The following is a 22125-nucleotide window of genomic DNA, read 5'->3' as shown; positions in this document are numbered from 1 at the left end:
TTGAGTGTTCATACTCCTCTCGAGCTTTCAGAAACACAGCTTAGCGCCATGTTCGCCAACAGAACAAATGATCAAAAATCAAAAAAAAATTTCATGGCTGAAAGGACTAGACACCAGGAGTACTGATGCCAGCTCCGATAGATCACCCACACTCGCTCGACTAAACAGGCTCACCCCTCTCACTGAAATGGTAAGTGCTTAGCGCTGTTTTTATTATGTGTGTGTGCGCGCGCGCTCATGTTGGTCATTGAGATTTTCTGTGGCTCCTATGAAAAGATGACTTGTATGTGGTACTTGGATGCTTTGGTTTGCTCGGGGTGGTACTTGGTCCAAAACGTTTGAGAACCACTGGTATAGACTAATAATGCTCAGTGGGGAAAGGGGTGGCGGAGTTAAATTAACCAAAATCCTATATCTTCAGATCACCCCCAAGCTGGTTTTCGGAGAGACCTGTTACTGGGATTTTTTAATTGATCCTGTTAAATCCAACCTCCCATACTGTTCAGTCCCCTTTTCTGAATTTACCCACCGAATTTGACTCCATTACAAATGCAGTCAATGTTTTAATTGAGCATGGCTGAGTCAACAACTGGGTCCTATTCTTTCTGTCATTCGAGATGTATATATTCCCAGTGGAAAACCAAGAGGAACAGAGTCGGTGCGCCGTAGACATCGGTTACCATTAGCATCACTGTAGCTTTCCACGTGACAAGTGAATATTAAGAACTATTTATTTTTTCACAGATTATTATATGACCCAACAACACACAAGTTAAAGAAGAGGGGTGTACATTTGTCAGTGTAGGTTCTTGTTAATTTTCAAAGTCGTTAGGCTTGCAGACACTGCTAATAACTCATCTTGGATTGGGCTGCGCTGACCTTCAGTTTGGCATGTTTCACTCCTCGAATTTCATGACCCCCTCGAAGCCATTATAGGTGAAGGTGGGGAGACTTGGGGCGCAGACTTCCTTGGCCAGACAGGCGAACCTGTTGTTCGTGCAGCTGTCTGCTGGCTCGGAGGGGTGGATGTACACAGAGTCTGGGGAGTTCATTGAGGGATCCTCGTCAAAGTAGTTGTGGGGCCTCAGAATCACTCCGCCGCCGTTGCCCACGGAAACGGTGTTGGGGATGTCTTCAGCATGAGGGATGTGGAGGAACCCAGTGGTTACCCAGGCAACCAGATCCTTAAAGGATAAAACATAAGCCGTTACATCATCCTTGTTCTACATTCAAAGCCTGCCATTTCACCTGCATCGGAAAGAGAATATCAGGGATTCAAAACCCTAGATGCTCCAGGGATGTTTATTTATCACTCAAAAAAACTTCAATTAATCTGCTTTTTAATCAATTTTCAATTTTCTGGAACACAGTTTTGCGGTTTTGAAAAGTTGGAGATTTCAGGATGCCAGTTACAACACAAGTGAATGTACTGATATTTTTTAATTCAAGGTGATCAGTCGTCATCTCTCTCTCGTTCTTCCTAATTTAGTAACACCAGTTCGTCTTTCTTGCCCGCAGGACCTGCAAAGTGTGCATGCTCAGGGTCTTAGGGGCCTGGCTGGGGTCAAGGGTCAGAGGTCAGTTGTGTCAGGTGAACCACCATTCCTCTGGCCAGCTGTACCTGGCCTGCTCCCAGCACCTCATGGCCAGCTGTGCACTGCTGCTGAGATTGTAGCCACAGGTGCAGCCTGCCGTTAGCCCAGATACTTTCACTGGGTGCAGAAAACCTACACTAACATGTCAGCACACACCTCACTTTCGATGTTTTCGTTGTCTTTGATAAATTGACTGAAGTCGACCGCTGGGGACCAGATGTTGTTTTGGTTATACAGACTGCTACTGGTCTGTTCCTCATCTTTGTACTTGGTGATTGCCACTTTGTACCTGGATGCCATTAAAACAAAAGGAAAATATATTTATTCCAAGTTGGAAAAGAAAGACGCCACCCGTCTCCCAACCCTGACACCACTGCTGTTTTCAAGTTGCAGAATCATGCTTTTGAATTATTTCAAAGTCAGACAATCACTGACGAAAGTTACTCAGACGTGCCTCTTAGGTGACCTTGTGCGGCAGTACTGCTGAACTTCAAGAAAAACTTTTTCATTGTGCTGTGGCAGCCGGTAGCCAGTAGATGGCACTGTATATCAGTAGCTAGCATGTTCACAGTATTTTAAGGATGGGTTACCGGACTTTGCCCCCAAAACGCCTGTCCAAATTTCCATTCCATCTCCTATATATAAACCCATCCTGATTCACAAAAGAGAATTACAAAAAATGTTTTGACATAATTGAGATAGTTGTTAAAAGGGAAGGAGCTTCAATATTAATAATTAATCCTTTCTTTTAAGAATCGTTCCTTTAAAATTAAGACATTAAATTATACGAGTAAAAATAATGTATTTTAAATACCAGGGAGCTTAGTATATTGTGGTGAACCTGACAGAGCTCACATTGAAGGAAGGCAGTAAATATGTGTTTGCGTGAATGTTCTGTTTAATGTAGTTACACGTTCTGTTTCACATGCCCGGTACCGAGTGTGTATTGTTGAGTTAGTGTGTACTTCCGCTTCCGGTTGAAAGGCTCGGAGAGAAGAAAATTAGATGCTTGTCTAATTAACAAATCTAACCCCAGAATTCCCAAACCTGCCAGAATCTGAATGTCCTACTGGAAAGAAACTCAATAGAGCTGCAGCCCAGTAGGTGATAATCTTGCCCCAGCCCGAGGAACAGTGAGCCTGTCTCATAATAATACCTTATTACCAATTTTTACCAATTAAAAAACAATACAAATTTCCCTTCGGGATCTATAAAGTCTTATCTATCTATCTCTTATGTGATGTATGTAAATGTCCTAAAATGTGTTTTTACTGTATATGTAAATGTTGTGTTAGTTGTCTCTGCTTTGGCAACATTGTAATTAACCGGTCACGCCAATAAGCTTTAAATTTGAAATTCCAATTTGAAGAAAGCATGACGTAAGCCTAGGTGCTGTTGGGTCATGGCTGTAGGAAAACTGCACAGACCCCCTTCCTGACGTAATAAAAACGCTGTTTTCGCTGTGTCGTCGCCTTCGTTATGACGCACGCTTGCCCCGGGGAGCAACTCACCGGGCCCAGGACATGGCTCTCTCCTCCGGCACGGCCTCGGGCAGGTGGTCCCCGGTGAAGCTGGCCACCTGCAGCCGGTAGGAGCGCGGGTGCCCCCACCTGTTGGTGCGGTTGCTGGCGATGTGCAGGTACCGGGCCGTCTTGGCGTCGTAGCGCAGCGCCGCCTCCCCTTCGGTCTTGAGCTGCTTCTCCACCAGCCTGGGGATCTGCGCGTACTCTCCGGGGATCCAGGGCAGAGAAACGTTGACAAACTCCATGTCTTTGGTCAAGAACATATTGTTTCTGCCTTTAAAATAAGCGAATGAAAAGCGCGGCATTAGAGCAGTCGGCCAGGCAATGAGGACTAATAGTAACAATTCAGAACTGTAGCTCAAGACACACAAAAGGCACCAAGTTAATGGTAAGAATAAACGGCAACGTAATTCACCAATTAATGAAGGACTTTATATTATTTTCCTTAAAAATACTATATCGTGATGTTAGGCGTTTCAGTTTTAATTTTTTTGCACAATTGAACAGAGTGGAAGTAGCGGCCCTTTTCCTTGGCTGCAGTTTCTGTTGGCTGTATCTGAACCCTGTGGTTCCTAGATCCGCGCTGCGCCAAGCGAACACGGAACTCGGGACCCGCTCCGGATGGGACGCCGAAACTTTACAGGGGCATCAGCGCGACTAGACCTGCCGTTTCCCCACCGCCGAGACATCCAAAAAAAGCGCATCGCTGTCATTCAAGTATTCACTAATGCAGATTTCACTCAAAGGAAGGTGCAGTACACATGGGGTTGGAATAGATTACAAACAAAACATGTGGGATTTTTAGCTTTTGAAAAAGACAGATTGGCATAAAAAGACATTTCCATTGGAGAAACACCTCTCACGTCAGCTGATTTTTCAGGACTGGTTTGTTGGTATGTTTTATCAGACTGTCCCTCTGTTTGTGCAGCATTAACTTGAAATGTCTTCATATCCCAAAGTTAGTATCCTGAGCCGGAGAGTTATTTGAGGTGTTGCTCACCACGAAAAAGTTCACCCTAAACCCGGATCTTGCTCGTTGGTGTTTTAAGATGACAAAATAAAATTGTGTTTCTCGTTCAAATATGATCTACTTAAGATAAATGCCAATTTCAGAAACCAAAGTGGGTGGACTATTAAACCCTGCAGGATGATTGAAATTAAATTACGAAGTATTAATTAAATTGAATGAAATTCCTTATTTCGCACGAAGCGGTAAAACAGTACAGGACTAGCTGCCTCTATCTATAGTTACACATAAACTATAACAGGACCACAGATTATCAGTTCTAGTCAAACAAATTTATCAGACGGCTGTCGATGCGCCTTCTTGACCATATGAGCTAACAGCCAGCCAGCCTCAACGCCAACCAAGGCCACAGAATGAAGAAAGGAGAGATACAGGCACGTACCCAACACATCCAGGTCTACCTTGAAGTTGATGAAGTGCGTGTGAATGTTGCCCAGTGTGTTTTCTGCCACCTGATGCCCGTACCGGAGGTTGTCCTCAGTCTTGTACGAGGAAGAGATGTAACCCGTGGCGTGCACTTTGGCCTCCACGGACCCGCTCTGATAAAACACGAAGTCCCACATGTAGTCGTAGTTGCCAATGGCCGTGATGGTCCTGAAAACCAAGACGTTGTTTACCAGCCCCCCGTAGCTGTTGGAAAAAAAGTCGGAGAAGTGCCTTCTGAGCGGGCGGCCGGTGTTGTGCTCGAAGATGCAGATGGAGTTCCTGAACCTCTGGGTGAAGTTGGTGTCGATGTAGCGGTACGTGTCCACGAAGGTGGCCGTATAGGGGCAGTCGACGCCGCGCACCAGCTCGTGTGCGAACCGCCCTATCCCGATGCTGGAGTCGATGAACTTGGTGAGCATCATCCCCGGGGTGACCGAACCGTATACCGACATCGCCTCCTGGACACTGAGCTCGTAAGCGATTCGCTCCCCTTTGAAGCGGATGTCGAAAACCCGCATGCCGGTCAGGGAGCTGAGGCCGAAGGCGAAGCTCCAGTCTAAATACAGCACCTGGTTGTTCCTGACGCTGTAGCGTTTGCCTTGAACGTCGTACTGCAGAGGACCGAATCCCGTAGGCTTGTGCCTCGGTTTCAGAGAACCGTAGTCTCCGCTCTCTTTGTAACGGATTTTCTTGACTTTACCAGTCGCGTATTTTTCGTTCAGCTCATCGAGGCTGGCAAAGTATTCCCCGTTGTACAACGCCTTTTCCACCTTCCACATGGAGCTTTTGGTGTCCCTGTGGTTAATCAGGACTTCAAACCCGACGGGGTGGATGTAAAAGCCACCCCTGTCGCGGAAAAAGGAGAACCAGGTCTGCCGGTCCCCCGACTGGATACCCCGGGGCATGCCCTCAAATGGGTTCAGAGTGTTGCTCTCGCTGTAACCGAAACTCTCCTCCAGGATGGTCTTCACCTTTCCGAACACCTCTTTGTGGACGAATTTAAAAAGTGCGACATATTCGCCGATAGTCACAGTCCGGGCGTTTATATGCAATTTTTGGTTGTATGTCTTCTGTGTGACGTCTTGGTGATGGGCTGGGTTCGGTAACGGCCACACTATGTACTCCGAGATGCTTCGCTTTGACCCGGAGAACACCACGGCCTTGGCCTCTCTCCTGGGCCTCGGGCCGCCCTTGTCAAGGTAGCGCAGTACCTCGCTCTTCGGCGGCAGATGCAGCTCAATCAGGAAGAGGAAGTTTTCGGAGGGCTCCGCAAATACAGATCGGGAGATGTTCAGTGCGGACACGCTCCACATGTAATCGCGGACTTGCGTGTACTCTTCGCTGGTCAGATCCGCGAACACCAGGCCTTTGTCATCGTGTTTCTTGCCTTTCAGCGCATCCAGGAATTCCAGAGCGCATTTGGGTGTCCTGGGCGTGTGCAAAATAATGAAGACTATATTGGCGACCACCGAAGCGAACACAAACACAGTCAAGAGGCATTTCAGTATCGTGTTCATCTTTTTTGGTGTCCTGTAAAATAAAAACCCAGCCGCGTCTCAGTGGGGGCTATGCGTTAGGACGGCTGGAGAGGTACAGTATAGGGATAGAGCCCGCAGAGAAGCAACAGGAAGGCGCCGAGCCAGACCCCGTGCAGTCCAGCGAAATGAGTCCTCCCCTCCAAGCCCCTAGTCCACACAGCTGCGTGGCAGTGGAGCGGGAAACAAAGTCTGCCCCCCCCCCCCAAAAAAAAACATCTTCGCTATCCTCACCAGTTCAGGCCTCCCAGTTAACGGTTTGATGTTATTCTGTTTAAAAAGCTGTGCATAAAAGCGTCTTGGGAATGGGAAGGTGCTTTGGCGGAAGTTTTGTAGAGATAGTTAACTATCCCCTAATTTTTTGCATAATCTGTGAAAAAGCGCATCTCCGAGATAAACTATTTACACGCTCTATGTAATGTAATGCTTTTAAATCCTAAAATATGGAAAGAAAAGCTTTTATTCATCGACTTAAGTAGCTTTGTGGCATCTAAATTCTAGCTCTTTTCTGCCTCTTAAACAGGGGTTCCCAGCCCCTGTTCTGGGTATCTACACCTGCTGCTTAAATGAAAACGCAGGGGTTCTGTTGTGTTAGTACGTAAATCGGCGTAGTTTTTCACTCAGGAGCAGGATTGGGAACCTTTAATTTAAATCACCAACAGCTGAAGAGCGACCGAGAAAAGGGAAGGAAAAAGACATGAAATGGGTTCAATTTAATCTGAATGTAATTCTTCGTGCGCCAAGGTAACGCTACTGTTCGAGTAAATTGAACAGATTCTGAGACGATTTGAGAAATTGCGCTCGTCGTGCTGTGAAATGTTTCTCAAAACGGGGTATTGTTGGGATTGAAGCGACACCCCTAAAATATTTATTCTTGGCCCGAAAGGCTCATAAACTCACCCACCCTTTCTTTCGTCGACTCTGGCTACAGATTCAGCAAACTGAGTTATTCCTCTGTTCTGCAGGTTTGCACGAACGCCAAGATTTAATTTTAGTTTGTCGCCAGTTTTGGACAGACTGTCTCCTTCCCCAGTCCAGTGCCCAGTTAACAGCGCCTAAGCGCTTGACGAAATTAAGGAAGGCGTTACTCAGATTCTGAAACAGCCCTTTGTGTTAATCAATTTCCACCGGTACCGGTACTAAACCTGTACGTTTTAGGCGTCTGACGGAGCGCATAAAACCTATAAGTCACGAACAGTCGCAATGTGGAGCGATGTTCGCAGCCAGTGTGCAGAACAGGAACCGGGATACTGTGCGACTCGTCAGACTTCGCTATGCCCCTGTTGGAACCTGACCACCTTCAAGAAGAATTACCACGGCGTCTTCCTTTGGCTCTGATCCGTCCTTCTCATGTCCTGTCTTGGTGTGTATTGCCCGTATGGTGTTCTTAACCTTTGCTTAACATCGCGGAAGCGTATTCATACAGCCACTTTTATTTGCCCTTTATTACATGAATAGCACGTTCGCTTCTAAATAAAGTTCAACCGGTTTGTGTTTCTCAGCACGCAGCACGTAGCCTGATTTGGACTCGCAGCTATGCAAAGCGTATCAAAGGGCTGAAGGGCTCTCGTTTGGTAACTGCGTGTCAGTTGTGTTAATTTCCCGGTACGAGTGTTTTAAACCCCGAATGACCAAGGCAGAGCCATCTCCCCCGATCACTTTAGGACCGAGAACAGAGGGGGCAAGTGGAAACTGAGGAGTGTATTTTTTTACCCTTTTTTTTGGGTACATAGTTATCTGTAGGTGCGTCCCTTCCCGCCGTCGTTTGTCTGGCTATAAAGGATTTGACTGCTGTTACAGTAATGACAGGAGGCTGTTAATGAAAATGCTGAATTGGGAACCCAGTAAATGGAAACAATCTCAGACCAATCTGAAACGACCAAGGAACGAAAGAACTCGTGACAATGTTGTTTTTCGTTCACCCTCCTGTTTTATAGTTTTTTTTTCTGGACTGTTTTGAGACTTGCACGATCAGTGCGATTTTTTTTTCCAGCCACGAGAAAACACTCTCACTCTCAGTGCAAATACATTTCCGGATTTCATGTTCTCAGGGTTTCAGGAGAGAAAAAAAAACAAACTGCACGGTCTCGTCGCATTCAACTGCTGTCCAATATATCACTGAGATCTGGAGCGTTTCCATAAACTCTGGAATGTGTTCAAACATTTGTCAGCGCTGTTCGCTCTGGTCTCGGCTACTCCTCCGTTCCTACAAGAATGTGCCGCGCATTAGCAACCCAAGATCCTGTTATTACAGCTAATTCAAGGTACATTTTAGCAAAGCAGAACTGCTCTCGTACAGATAATTGAGCTGCGGGAGTCGAGCCAAGTTCGCGGGGAATTACCGGCGAGTCATGCGAAGTCAACACGAAAACGGCAATAAATAAACCAGCATTCAGCAATATACGGCACTAATCCCGTGTACAAGTGGAAATGTTAAGTTAGTGGTGAAGGGTAGAGGACGTGCGTCTCACTTTAATTACAGTGACATGGACAGTGACATTTGGTGTGTGACTCTCCTCTTGGTAATTAATCTTTGTAAAAAATATAATAATTAAGGTAATAGGACAGCACGTCGGCACACTGGTTAAAATTGCTGCCTCACAACCCTGGGATCCTGGGTTCGAGTCCTGGGGTGCTATCTGTGTGGAGTTTGCATGTTCTCCCCAGGTTTAGGTGGGTTTCCTCTGGGAGCTCCAGCATCCTCCCACTGCTCAGTACAGCCTTGTAGGTTAATCGCCTTCTGTAACTCTGCCCTTGTGTGAGTGTGTACATGTGTGTGCCCTGAGTCTGACCCCTCTGCTTTCATGGGGGAGGGCTCTTGTCTGCATTCTGTAGGGTCCACTTCAGTGCTTCCAGATGTTTCCTAGTACTGTGTACACTGTGTACATGCACAACACGTTTGAAAGGGGCTTCCTAAACAGCACACACCCAATCTGATAAAAGTCCATGAACTGTGACTGTACATTGTTAATTGTTTACAGATTTAGAACAATCTGTTTGTGATGATTGCTAGAAGAACAGCATTACTACCTCCCAACTCTTGGGTCCTGGGTTCGATTGCAACCTGGGATGGGAGCACCTTCTGTGTGGAGTCTGGGTGTTCTCCCCAGGTCCTTGTGGTTTCCTCCAGGTGGTCTGGCTTCTCCCCACAGGTCGCAGTCTCACTGTTGAGGTGAATTGGCAGCTCTGATTTGCCCAGCAATGGACTGATGCTCAGGTCATGTGCTTGCTGGGTTGGGTTCCAGCTCATCACAGTCCTCTAACCCTGGTCCCAAAGAGCCCCAATCCAGTTCGTGTCTTGATCCTTACTTAAACTGAGGTGCGCTCATATTAGTGATCAATTAATGAGGTCATGTGTTAAAAAGGGAGCCCTGGACTTCTATGGGCTGAAGAATTTTCAATTTTTTTGTTCCAAACTGACCTACATAATTGAATGCACCTCCTGTATAACTGATCCAGGTCTTTCAAAAGTAAAGATTTAAAGGTTCGGTATAACACCTACTGGCCTGGGGCTGTCAGGATTGCAGAGAATCCTGCTCTAATGAAATGGTTCTCAGTCCTGGTTCTGTTGGACCTCCCGGTCTGCTAGTTTGTGGTCCAACTGAGCCCTTGATCATCATTGCTAATTGGTGCCTGTAAATGATCTTCTTGCTGGTTTGGTCTATTTTCTGCACTTAGTTCTTGCAGAAACACAGTACCTACATTAGGGTATATTATTGCATTCTCTCCTGAATTTGCTAATTAGGAATTTGCTCACTTGTGTTGGATTTAACAGCTCTTATCAGGTGACCTGCTGATGATGAACCTACACAGGTGGGAATGAAACCATATCGGACATCTCCCACAGTGAGTCAGTGTTTAAATTCTCCTTCAGGAGGGCTGGTTGGTTATATTATAGCCTGAGTGAGGTTCCGCGACTTGCTCATTAGCAAAGGGTTCATAACAGTTTGAAAGTTGAAAGACAGTTTTAAAAAGACCTGAAATAATAATAAAAAATGCTTGTGATTAAGAGCGCGACCGGTGCAAATCCCGTCAAAGACAGATGTTCAATATTTTGCAGACTGGGGGTCTATATAAGCCTTCCACGCACTTCAGTCTCAGAGCCTCGACAACATGAGTTTTTTTCCAGATCTGACCAGATTAGAGTATTAAAAGTCTGTGACAACGTGAGGAAGATGGGCGGAATATCCCCATCTCCATAAAGCTCTGCTTATACTTTGCTGAAAATACAGCCATGTAATTTAGTTCTCTCGGTTAACACAACAGTTACGAGAAAAAATAAATAAAAGATGAAATAATATTTCCGTAGTTATCTGTGTGCGTCAAGGGCACACATAGCGGTTTCGTCTCCACTAAAGATGCGGATTTTTTTACATCCTCCTCCTTTATCCGGTATGAAATGACGTCTCGAATAACCGTATTATCAATTAGTGCACGAGTAATTAAAAAAAACGCTCCAATGAAATAATTTGCTGCTGTTTATCTAACTGGATCGGGAAGATCTGAATCCCTCTTCAAAAGGCGCATGTGCCGCGTCACCGGCTCTTAGGGTGACAGTCCAGCAGGTTTTGTTTTTCAAATCATCCGCAACTGCTACGCTGACGACTGGACTTGAGGAGCACTACACTGAATAGACCCTGAACTGATTTTCCAGAACCGTTAAAGTACAAAAATCTCTTTTCCGCATCTTTGTAATACGCGCACGTTGAGCTTTCGCTTTCCAGCGAAGTTTTCAGCTGTGTTTTTGGGCTAGCTTCATAGTGCCACCTGCTGGTCTGTGGCAGAAAAGGCACGTCTAACAGCAAAAGTAACCATTCCCTGGTCCTGGACAGTGGCCTACTGTATATTTTTCGCCATCTGACTTTATTTTCATGCGTAATAATAACCATCCAGCTTCAGCAGACATGGATTGCCAACCAACATACTGATTTTATTTTCCCTTCGTTTTCCTTCGTGTTCCCTGGTTCGTATTTTGACATTTCCTTTTTTAATACTAGACTTTGATTACTTGATTCAAGCTCCCCCTGTAGTCTTTGTCCTTACCTAAAAATATTTTTTTTTACCTATAGGAGATACCTAAGTATTTGGTTGCTCTCCTGTGGACACATTCCAGAACAGCGATATGCTTTATGTTAAGACCATAATCATATGCAATATCCCAAATACACTCTTACTGGTGCATTATACAATATTTAACATCTCTTGATTTAGATCGCACACTGTATATCTGTTAACTACATATCTAGCATTCTGTTTGCCTTTTTATTGTTTTTCCACACATTGTCTAGAAAATGATGTGGTAAAATAGTATACTAAGTCTTTTGCATGAATAGATTCTTCAAGCTCTGTGTTGCCTGGCACATTCAGGTCCCTGGCTTTCAAGAGGAGTGTCAGAGATTCCCGAAAGGCAGAATTTGCAAACTGGTGCAAAGCATGATATTAATTCCATCCATTTTCTTCTTCTTCCAGTTAATGGCCGTGGAGGAGCTGGAGCCAGTCCCGGCGTGCAACAGGGGCAAGGCAGGGCACGCCCTGGACAGGACGCCTGTCCATCGCAGGGCACGCACAGACACAGACACAGACACAGACACAGACACAGACATGAGCATCCACCCAGGTTGAGTCTTCCCAAAAGCCTACCAGTATGTCTTTGGATCTTATAAAGGCAAGCATTTTATTAGATTGGTCAGAAAGCATGATATATCATTTGTATTGCTTCCAGTGGTGTTGCACTAGCATGTGATCACCAAAATGGGCTCCCTCTTCATAACCAATCTAATTATTGTCAATGTCAGTACTCCTGCTACAACAACAAATGCCATTTCCTGATAACTTTGCAAAGATGTTGTTATAAGTGGTTTCATTTCATACTCCAGTGTATATTGTAACTTCCAATTGTGTCTAAGATGTCTAAGGCTTTTGCACAGCTGTGTACTGTATACCAAGAAACCAAAATAGAAGAATGCAAAGAAACAGTAAGTTTTATCGTTAAAAGTGCCCAGTACTGTAGAGCACTCCCCCTACACTGTGAGTGCAGTGGCAACACTAGAGATAAGCGGTTTCTTCTGGCAAGAACAGATCATAGTTATCAGGGCTGCACTTAGGCAGCTTGTGCTGAACAAGCCCTTTATTCAAACAGGAAAAAAAACTGACATGTCAATACACAGAGCCAATGGTACAGCAGTCATCCCAGTATAGAAAAAACAGTTTATTTTGCTTTTAATCTCAATTACTCCTATAGGTGTGAGATAAACACTCTCCCTCTGTTCATGTTGGTAAACATGCTGTAACGTTCTGGCTACAGGGTGATATAAAAAAAGAGTCACAGAGAAAGGCTAAAATTAACAAGCCAGGCCTGACAACCTCTAGTTTATTCCATTAGCTTTGATTCCATATTTTGCTACTTTCTCAGGCACATTCCCTCATACTAGGCTTCCAGTCTAGTCTTCAGGGTCTTCCACAGCCTGTTCAAGCCATTAATAGAACAAACCAGATGCAGTAACATGATCATTTTAATGAGGTCTTGTATTTGCTGTATATTTTTCTGTAGCATTTGGTCACCATTTCTGTTTTGATTTTTATTTGTAAAATTTATTTTGAAAAACAAGCACCCTTGTCAAAGCTGATGGTAGAGGAAGTGAACAGGGGAAACAAATTAGCGTTGCACAAAGCTGTTGACACCCACAGGGGAAGCAGACACCTGAAGCACATGCATATGCCCTGCTTTGTGATGCAGAAGCAGAGGCACAGTTAACAATCAAACACACACGTCAGGGGCTTCGAAGAAACTAAGTGGTGTTGCAGACTGGACGACTCACTCTATCTACGAAAGAGATCACAGAATCTTACAAATAACCGATAGTAACCAGAACTCTGCTCTGGGATAACCAAGGGAAGATGTATGCAGACCGCAGGAAGAGATCACAGCAGTGTTTGAGCGTGTAACAGGTTAATAATTGGGAAGAAAAAGACTTCAGAAAGGCAGTGGGACGAAAGCGAATTCATTATTTTAAAAAAAGCTTTTGTAAAAAGCACACGCTTTGAAATAATTTTATTAAGTAAAATAATGACTTTTCATTTAAAAAAGTGAACACGGATAGACTTTGAAGCTGATAACATGATATTTTGAGTTGGAGGGCAAAATATCTAAAATATAGGTAAGCGACAGGTACCTCTCCTGTCCGAATCGACATTTTGTTGAAATAAAAAAAAAAGTCAACCAAAACTTCGTCTACCTCCAAGGTACTGCACACAGAACTGAAATGGAAATAAGGACTCCCACCTGACAAATGTTTTACAGGCTTTTGACTCTCAGAGCAGTTAGCAAACCAACATTTGATTCTAAAAGTTGCCTAATGGGGGCTCAACACAGATTTCTTACTAGTTGTAACCTGCAGTGGTAAACCAAGACGAATTGAAAACTGGAAAAAAATATTGTTCATTGTTTAAATAGTAACTGACCAATACTCAAACCAAAAAATAACTATTTAAAAAAAAGAGGCTTGAAAAGAATGAATAAAAATTTACTCCAAACTAGTTTTTCTTCTTTAATAGAGCAGACTCCCTAATGCGATGTTTTTCTGGGACATGCTGGACTGAACACAACTGGAGCACACTGATACATGACAAGGAATTCCCATGTTTCTTTTCAAACCCAGCTGGTTCCGATTCCTTTTATGTTGTGGGGGGAAAAAAAAACTTTTCTCTCTAGAAAAAAAGAACCTCCGGAATCCCTCAAGCCACACACTGCGAAAGGAGCAGCTTTAGTGCCAATACTTGATTTTCTTAGACGATTTAAGTCTTGACAGTGAAAGTGGATAGAATTGACCTTGGTTCAGATTGTGTCGTCTTAATAAAAGCTTTTTTTCCCCAGAGAGAAAAAACATTTAAATTAAACATCACTGTCCTTCGGCACACACGAGTTGTGTGCCAAACGTGTGTCCGTCAAAGTTGCGAAGGGTGTTCTTGGAAAAGAACACCCGTGGTTTAAAACCGCAAACCATCACATTTTTTTTTTTAATTCTAGCAATAAAAGCTTGATGTCTCCTGTGCTTTCTGAATCCCTGCCAGCTCAATCCCAGCTTGGTCAAGTCCGCTTGATCAGAAACCAGCCAGGGCAGCTCGGACGCTGGCGGGGAGTCCCTCTCGTCCTAGTAGAGGGTCTCTGCGTTGCTGCTTCTCGGTCTCTTGATCTTCTCGATGTTTTTCAGGATCATGTCGTGCAACGTGACCTGTGATAGAAGAGGACTAGACAGTCACTTTGCAGCCTTTTACCATGGAACCAAATAGGCTTAAAGGATCCGCTACGGGTTTCGATACAGGACGGAGTACTGATCAAAGCCATCTGCCATTTTACACAGCTCCCCTGCTGATGCGGCTGCACGTGACAGTGATGTATATGCTCATCTTGCTAGTAGTCACACGTATCACTGTCCCTGCCTGTCAAGGATACCCCCTCCAAATAATTGGGCACCACTAGCTGGCCAATCAAATCACCCCTGTCTGAAGTGCTGATGTCTGGGCTACAGGCCTCAAGCAGGGCACAAGGTACACGTGTAATATATACACATGCATTGAAATAGCCACACATTATAAACCTAATAGATTTTGCTATATAAATAAAATAATAATCTGATGCTCTGCACTATTGCATCATAGAGAAGGATCAGGGAGGAGATACTCACATATTGATTTCTCAGCTCCGACACAATGATCTTCAGGCTGATATACTCCTTCTCATCAATTTCAGTCACTGTGCGGCGATAGTCCTCCTGTAACCCAGACCCCAGAGAGAGCTCACTTCTTCACTCATAACACAGGGCTTATGATGGTACTAAATATTTATAAAACAGGTCTGTGGGGCAGGAACTGAAAACTGTTCTGAACTAAAAGGGTAATTTTATGTTAGTTTCTCATGTGTTCCATTTATGATATAACTGTAAGGAATGGTAATAAATAATAATAATTATCATTATTTTTACTCTTATTTGCACACTTCCATTTAGCTGCAAGGAGACATTTCTGTATCAAAGCATTGAATGCATTTGGACAGTCTTGGAACTGCAACATATTTCTGGTTTTGCAAACCAAGCTAAGTTCTAGAGTTTACATGAAGTAAGTGGGCACTAACTTACCACGTGTGGATATTTTGCTATTTTAGACACCAGCTTTGCCCTTGTAATGTAGTATCTAGAGAGGAGAGGAAAGAGGAACAAGATTCATGCCTGAAATAAAGGTAATGCTTATTAAATACATTCTAAAAGCATCTGTCATCAAACCATTAATACTGAAGAAGCAATGTTTGCAGAATCAGCAGCAGAATGTGCTGTCCCTGCTTGCTGGATGGAACGGCTGTGCAATGAGAGACTGGCATGGTTTCCTGTAGTCAAACAAGAAATGGGTGGAGAAGATACTGAACCATTTATACCTCGAGATCTGGTCCAGGTAAGAGGCCGCCTCGCCTTCCACAGTCCGCAACTCAGCCACCGTCTCCTCCTGGGGGGAAAGAGCGCAGGGGGCAGCATTGCAGAGGTAAGAAACTTCACCGTGAGCCACTGTAAAGCTAGCAGCTCATTTCAAGAACCAAATGAAAACACTGTACAGATCAGTCTCAGAGTTAGTGAAGAAGGCAGTACATCAGTGCCAGGTTTGCTTGCTACAGTACAGGAACACTTGGTAACATCTGCTCTAAGCAGACACAGTAATGCATCAGCACACCATCTGTCCTTCACAATGGTATTTTACATGCTTACTGGTGTATTGCATGTTCCCAGGATTTAGTAGGGAGATCGAACAGCTTCCTCCAGACTATCAATCTTAAAATGTGGTCATAAATGACTGATTTTTCAAAGGCAGTTTTGGGGATACACACTTATAAAGCTTGATCACAGATTTCTGCCACGGATCCAAACAAGGCAAACCTTTAAGAGTGACCTTAAGGCTGATGTATTTTCCTAATACATTTACAGTATATAGCTCCTGTTTTCTGTTATTTAAAAAAAACAATGGCTTGCCTTTGGAGAGCCTTTAAGGATAAAGAAATCGGTAGCCATTTCCCACTGATGATTTTAGCTTTTGAAGTTAATACTGTTATAACCTGGAAATCACTGGTATGGTTAAAAAAAACAAACTACAGTTTCATTTAAATATTTAACCTAGAAAACTACCTGAAAGCAAAAGTGTGCTGCTTTATTCAAACCCGTTAATTACCTGGATTGAAACGCCAAAGTTGTTGCCATCTTCTATTCTTGGGATTAGCAGTTGGACCCACATTTTGACCTTAAGGTTGAAAACAGGAGAGTGACATTATTATTGTAATAACTTCTCAATATTGTATTGAGAAGAGTGACATTATTATTTATTCCAGGCAGACACAACTGGCTACTTCTAAGATACTTTCCATCACTGATGCAGGTCAGAATACAGGTACCTCTTAGAAGAAACGTGTGAAGAGCTCCGCGGAACAGGATGGCTATAGAGAGATCCATGGCAGGGGTCTGTTTCGCTCTAAGCTGATGGCAGTGTTTGGGGGACCTGGGGTGTTCTCCCCAAGTTTGGGTAAGTTTCCTCTGGGTGCTCCAGTTTCCTCCCACAGTCCAAAGACATACTAGTAGGTCAACTGGCTTCTGGGAAAACTGGTCCACATGTCAGTGCCCTGCAGATACACAGATGCACTGGACTACTGTCCAGTCTAGGGTGTACCCTGTCTTAGACTCACTGCTTGCTGGGATAAGCTCTGGCTGCCATTTGACCCTTAATTGGAAGAAGCAGTTAGAAAATGGATGGACTGCTGGATTACCACCATCAGCTGATGGGGGAAATGCCAGGCATTCCTTATCCTTTTAAAATAGCCTTGGAGTGCTTTCACTTCAGGTTTCAGATCAATTCAGATCACAATTTTACTAAAAGCAACCTGGTCAGAAGGAAGAGACTTAATAAGATGAGCCTGAGCATTTGTCAAAGTTCATGACATGTAAAGCTGTATCAGTCTCTAGCCACTGAGAGGACCATGGGGCCTTGATTCATTGTCAGTGATTGTCAGAAGCAATTAGCTATTCCCCCTGGCATGGAAAAGATTTTAACTTCAAGAAGCTTGGAAAACCTGCTGGATTCTGGAACACAGTGACTGAAGATAGGAATCTCTGGGAATGTCCAACACATGAAACAACATCTCCAGGAGTATCCACTAGGTGTCCACCAGGAACCTACTGTATTGCATTTCTCTATCAGGGTTCTGATCTCCGGCTTGACTTTTTCGATAAGGTCCACCAGCTTGTTGTTGCTCTTCATCATTCCCCCTGGCATCACAAACACCTTGGTGCCAGTCACTGCACAGAAGAAGAAGATATCAACATCACTGCAAAGCAAAGCAAAAGACATCCTCAAGGCAGAGAGGTCTCCCATTTCATTTGGTACCGCCATTCCCTCCTGCGTGTGTAAAGAAGGAGGCTTGCAAGTCAATGTGGGTGGGTTAGAGGAGACTGCCTACTCCTCCTCATTCTCCCGTGTGCAGTTGCAGGATTCATGACTACAAACTGAAAACACAGCTGGCTATTTCAAATTGGGTGTGTAGAAGAAAAATAAATGTTGATTCTAAGGGTTTTGAAAAAAAAGTACAGCAGGAAAGAAAGATCTTGGAGAGCAGTCTAGTAAAGTAGCAAAAGAACATAGGATAAACAAGGCCATTTGTTTTGTACTTGGCAGCTGATTGATCCAGGTTTTCATCCAATTGTTCCTTAAAGGAAGCCAGGGTATCAGCTTCAACAGCAAGCTTGGCTTGCTAGCTTGATTCAGACACCCACAACCCTTTGGGTATAGAAGAACCTCTTGGTCTCAGTTTTAATTGCACTTCCCCATTGGCTTCTCAATGGCTAATGGAGAACACTCTGCATTACAGGGAGTGTAACTTACTTACTTCGACCTTGTCTAGGAAACAGCATCACAGCAGAAAACTACACACAAGTCATACTGTAGGGCATGTAGGACAGGAATATAATTAGAAAAAATATGCAAATGCCTTAAACAGCTCCTTTAACTTGTAAGCAATCAAGAAGGGCACACGCAACTACGACACCCATTTAATAGTTTGACATCTCAACCTTTCACTGCACAAGCACCACATCCAGCAGGCCGGCTTGTCACAACACACACTCGCCAGCCTAGACGTCACTAATGACACTCAGGAACTCACCTTGGCAGTTGTCATCTCCTGCCCCATCTTCCAGCTTCCTCTTCTTGGTGTTCTGCTGCAACGCAACAGTTTCATTTAAACATTCGTGTCCTGTCACAGCTCTGCCTGGGCACTGTGCTTTTCTCACACCTGCCCGAGCACTGCAGTCTAACAGGTTAGGAAAATGAACGCATGCCTTTTGCTCAGGAGCTTGAATTAAATCAGTATGTTAAACCAGTCTAGTGCAGGGAGAATAGCTTCCAGGTTTTTTTTACACCCATCAACCTGGAATCAGCTGACTTGGATCAGATCAAATCTAAAACCCGTACTGGCCTGCAAAAATAGAGGGCCAGCATCTAACAGTCCTCGTCCCTCTGGCGAACCAATCCGGGCCTGCCCGATCCAGTCCGGTTCATATATATGACACATGATGTCACAGACGGTGTAAGAGGAGAGTCACTGGGCAGAAAAGCTTCTCTGAGAGAGCACCGATTTCCATCGAACAGGAAACACTAAGAATGTCCCCAACTCTACAGGACAAAAAATAGAATACTCTTGGCATATGTTGTGCGATGGCACCTCAGATTTTACCTCATGCCTGCTGTTGCCGATTCCAAACTAATTTAAAACAATTGTTACAATGACAAATTTTCACTTTTTTACAAAAAAAATCCAAGACCAATTGTTTTGTTGTACAATTTTCTCTTAATCAGGAGTACAGACATGAAATAAAAGCCTTGATAACAGTTTAAAAGGGAGGTGGGCTGCAGAAAATAACTGAAAATGTTGGGGAGCAAAGTATGAAAAGACCTCATTTGTACGATGCCATAGTATTCAGATGAACTGATAATCCCACGTGGGAAGGGTATGCTAAAAACAGAATCATTGTCAATTCTGCATTTAAAACAAAATATTAAACCTCCATGAAAACCAGCCCTCGAACAGGCTCAGCCATCACCTCAACTGTTTGGACTGATCATTTTTATCAGCTTTTAAAAAACAAGGCTCAAGAGGAACAGCGTTATACTCACAGGCTCCAGCCCATCGTGGCTGTTTGTGAGGATGATGGGGTCAGGCACGGATAAATTGATCTCTGAATGGATGTCTTTCAGCTCAATGATGTTTAAGATCGGGTCCTGAAGAACAGCAGATCAAGGCACAATGAAAACACATGTGAACGCCAGCAGCAAAAGGTTCTGCCTTGAAACCGAACCACAGCCTCCATCTGAAGAGCTCTGTCAAACCACCAGCCTTGGAGACACGTAACTTTCTCCTTTCCTTTAACTTCCAAGGAGCGATGATTAGTCCTTGAGCTCAGAGACCTCAGCTTGTTAATTAAATGTTAATTAACTTCCCCCAGTACAATTCCGGGTTCTGGGAGCGCGGTGACCTTTTTAAGCCTCTCTCGGACGTAGATATCCGGCTACATGGAGGTGGCTCACACCCTCTCCAGAACTTCGATCTGCACGAAGGTGGTTATTTTTCTCCTCTGCGGTACAATTGCCATTCCCGTCAGCTCTCCGACCCAAAGGTCTGGCTAGGGTGTAGTAAGTGTTGATTTCAGCACACTAAACAGCAAGTCATGTAGGTGGACCAGCAGGGGGCACTCTTCTGTTGAGGACAGAATTACTAATTGAAGAGCCCCACTATGGTGATAGGGGATACCGGGCTGTACAATGATTTCAGAGGAGATTGAACTAATGTCCTGATTATCTGGTTGTTAAAGGATCCCTTGAAACAGTTTTTAAGAACTGGTATGTTAAGCAAGTGTCTTGACTAAATTCTGGGCTTGCATGATCCAGCATGCCTAAACGTCTGGAGTAATTCTCACCACAACTGATCGGTGCATGCTGCTTTTCAAAGGTGAATAGAGTGCTCTGGGAACCACTTGCAAGGAAAGCGCAGTTTAAATGCAATTCTTCTTCTTCTTCCAGGTCTCCTCAGCTGTGGATACGAGCTCTTGCACAACGAAAACAGCACAAACATAACGGTAAAAATCGAAAGACTTACCTTAAGAAAATGATCGAGTTCCAGTAACTTCTTTGGAAAGAAATTGGCGACTAAGTCTTCTGCCTAGAAAAGTAAACATTGGGAAATGCGAGTTCTAAGTACAGTACAACTTATTTTTTTTATTTACGTTAAAAGAATCGTTTTAATTTGAAAACAAAAGTACTTACTTCACCGGTGATTCGTTCTCTGAAAGCATCAACCTGTAGAAAAAGTAAACGTAAATCGGGGAACGTTACCTGTCTGTGTAGAACATTATTACGTCTGTGCATTTAATACAGTAACGCAAATTATGCTTGAAACAGAATACAGCACAAATGCAATAACACGTGAACATGATGCTGGCCAATATATCTACTGGGTGCAAGATTTTTCATTCGTTTTCGCTGTCTGTAGCTTCATCGGGACTGTCCTGAACCCAATTGGTTTTGTCACTCAGTTTTTATATAAATATATGAGCACATGCGCCGTGCGACTCTGAAGATATAGATGTTGAATAAGATAATCACCCAAGATATCCGGCTACAGGGAAGTAGTTGTTGAAGGGACAGCAAAAATGTTAACGATCGTTTTTATTCTTTGACGCAGCTGTTGGGATTGGACCCGGACATTCACTCAAAACAATAAACAGGACACGTGTCAAAAAACACGATTTCCAAATGTAGGGCAAATCGCACTGAATTTATTGTGTATTACAGGCGCTACGATCATACTGTTATTTCACTTTATGGAAAAGGCTCAACCACAAACGCCTTAATTTCGACAGCAGCAGACACGCACCTCCGGCCAGAATGAAAGAAGGGGCAATAGTATTGGAAATATCGGAATATACGGAAATATCCTGCTTTAACTTCAAATAATTCCATATAAATCGACATACGCAGAGCAATTATGACTATATCTGTGAAGCACAGCGCGGGAAAGCCAGGCGATTATGCTAGACATTTATTTAATACCCCGGCCTTGTGTTACAGAAAAATTTCCGACTGTTCAAATTTCAACACCACATCACCCTCGCGTCAGTCTTTCTCGGGTTACCGTCTCTTACCTTAGTTTTGATTTCATTGTCCACTTTGAGGAGCGAAGACATTCTATTTTCAGACAAATAGGGAAGGGAATCTGAGATCGTATTAACAGAAATAACCGTGTGGCTCCTTTCAGCTCCTATTCACAGCCACAAGGTATCAAAGGGAGAAAACGAGAAATGACGCAGAAAAGCCGCGACGACAATGAGAGGCGAGGAAAATCACCCAACCACGTGGAAGTAGCGTGAAGCTGGCTACACTAAGCGACACGAATGATCCGGAAGTGTATGTCAATAGCCGAATTTCAATCAAAATAAAAGACTTTCAGCTACCACAGTAGCTTTTGAGGAGTATAGCAACATTAAGCGAAGTGACAAGCAGCTGAAACACCTGCTTTGTTATTTCGTCATGGTTAACTGTAATTCCTTGAACATTCAGCCAAAATTTGAGAGGGTCCTTTTTTTAATTTTAAATCGCCTCCACTTATCTCCAAGTTTGACAAATCTGAGATTATTAGAAGTTTGTATTAATTTTACAGCACCTTTCTTCCATTTATACTCCTGTAAAAATGGTCATTGCTATATTTTTTCATAAAAATGTTTTTTTTCTGTTCAATGAAAAAGGTTTTAAGATGCAAGCTTTTAAAGGAGCTGTATCTGAAATGTGTAATTAAATCAAATCCTTTATCATATTTAAATTCAGTCATTTTTTTAAACTATAACCAGGGACAAAAACATTTTGTGCACCATCAAAAGTGGTGAAACATACAATGTTAAGACAGTCAGTCAATAGCAAATCACCCTTCTTCATTCCGTTTT

The 22125-nt window shown here is 43.7% G+C and overlaps 2 protein-coding genes across 4 annotated transcripts; both read right to left on the bottom strand.

The window, feature by feature from the left end:
• Positions 1 to 714: 714 nt before the first annotated feature.
• Positions 715 to 7091, bottom strand: aoc2 (amine oxidase copper containing 2). 2 transcript variants are annotated; one of them, XM_088906363.1, is made up of 5 exons: positions 7011 to 7091; positions 4528 to 6101; positions 3107 to 3392; positions 1752 to 1884; positions 715 to 1184 (listed from the first exon to the last, which is right to left on the bottom strand). In XM_088906363.1, the coding sequence occupies exons 2-5, from the start codon at positions 6086 to 6088 to the stop codon at positions 897 to 899; spliced, it is 2268 nt and encodes a 755-aa protein (XP_088762489.1). In that variant the 5' UTR covers positions 6089 to 6101; positions 7011 to 7091; the 3' UTR covers positions 715 to 896. The 2 variants fall into 2 exon arrangements, with proteins under 2 accessions (XP_088762489.1, XP_088762490.1); XM_088906364.1 differs by lacking the exon at positions 7011 to 7091 and having other exon boundaries at positions 3206 to 3392; positions 4528 to 6499.
• A 6051-nt stretch (positions 7092 to 13142) lies between these two features.
• psme3 (proteasome activator subunit 3) lies at positions 13143 to 21491 on the bottom strand. Of its 2 annotated transcripts, none has more exons than XM_088906031.1 (11): positions 21331 to 21491; positions 20453 to 20485; positions 20286 to 20348; positions 19307 to 19411; positions 18297 to 18348; positions 17315 to 17433; positions 16316 to 16384; positions 15534 to 15601; positions 15241 to 15295; positions 14791 to 14877; positions 13143 to 14337 (listed from the first exon to the last, which is right to left on the bottom strand). In XM_088906031.1, exons 1-11 carry the CDS (start codon positions 21370 to 21372, stop codon positions 14257 to 14259), a joined length of 774 nt encoding a protein of 257 aa, XP_088762157.1. In that variant the 5' UTR covers positions 21373 to 21491; the 3' UTR covers positions 13143 to 14256. The 2 variants fall into 2 exon arrangements, with proteins under 2 accessions (XP_088762157.1, XP_088762156.1); XM_088906030.1 differs by having other exon boundaries at positions 18297 to 18351; positions 21331 to 21490.
• Between the last annotated feature and the right edge of the window lie 634 nt (positions 21492 to 22125).

Source organism: Atractosteus spatula, chromosome 26 (genome assembly GCF_055471065.1).
Source record: "Atractosteus spatula isolate fAtrSpa1 chromosome 26, fAtrSpa1.hap1, whole genome shotgun sequence".
NCBI classification, from domain to species: domain Eukaryota; kingdom Metazoa; phylum Chordata; class Actinopteri; order Semionotiformes; family Lepisosteidae; genus Atractosteus; species Atractosteus spatula.
This window is presented reverse-complemented; position numbering and strand designations above follow the sequence as displayed.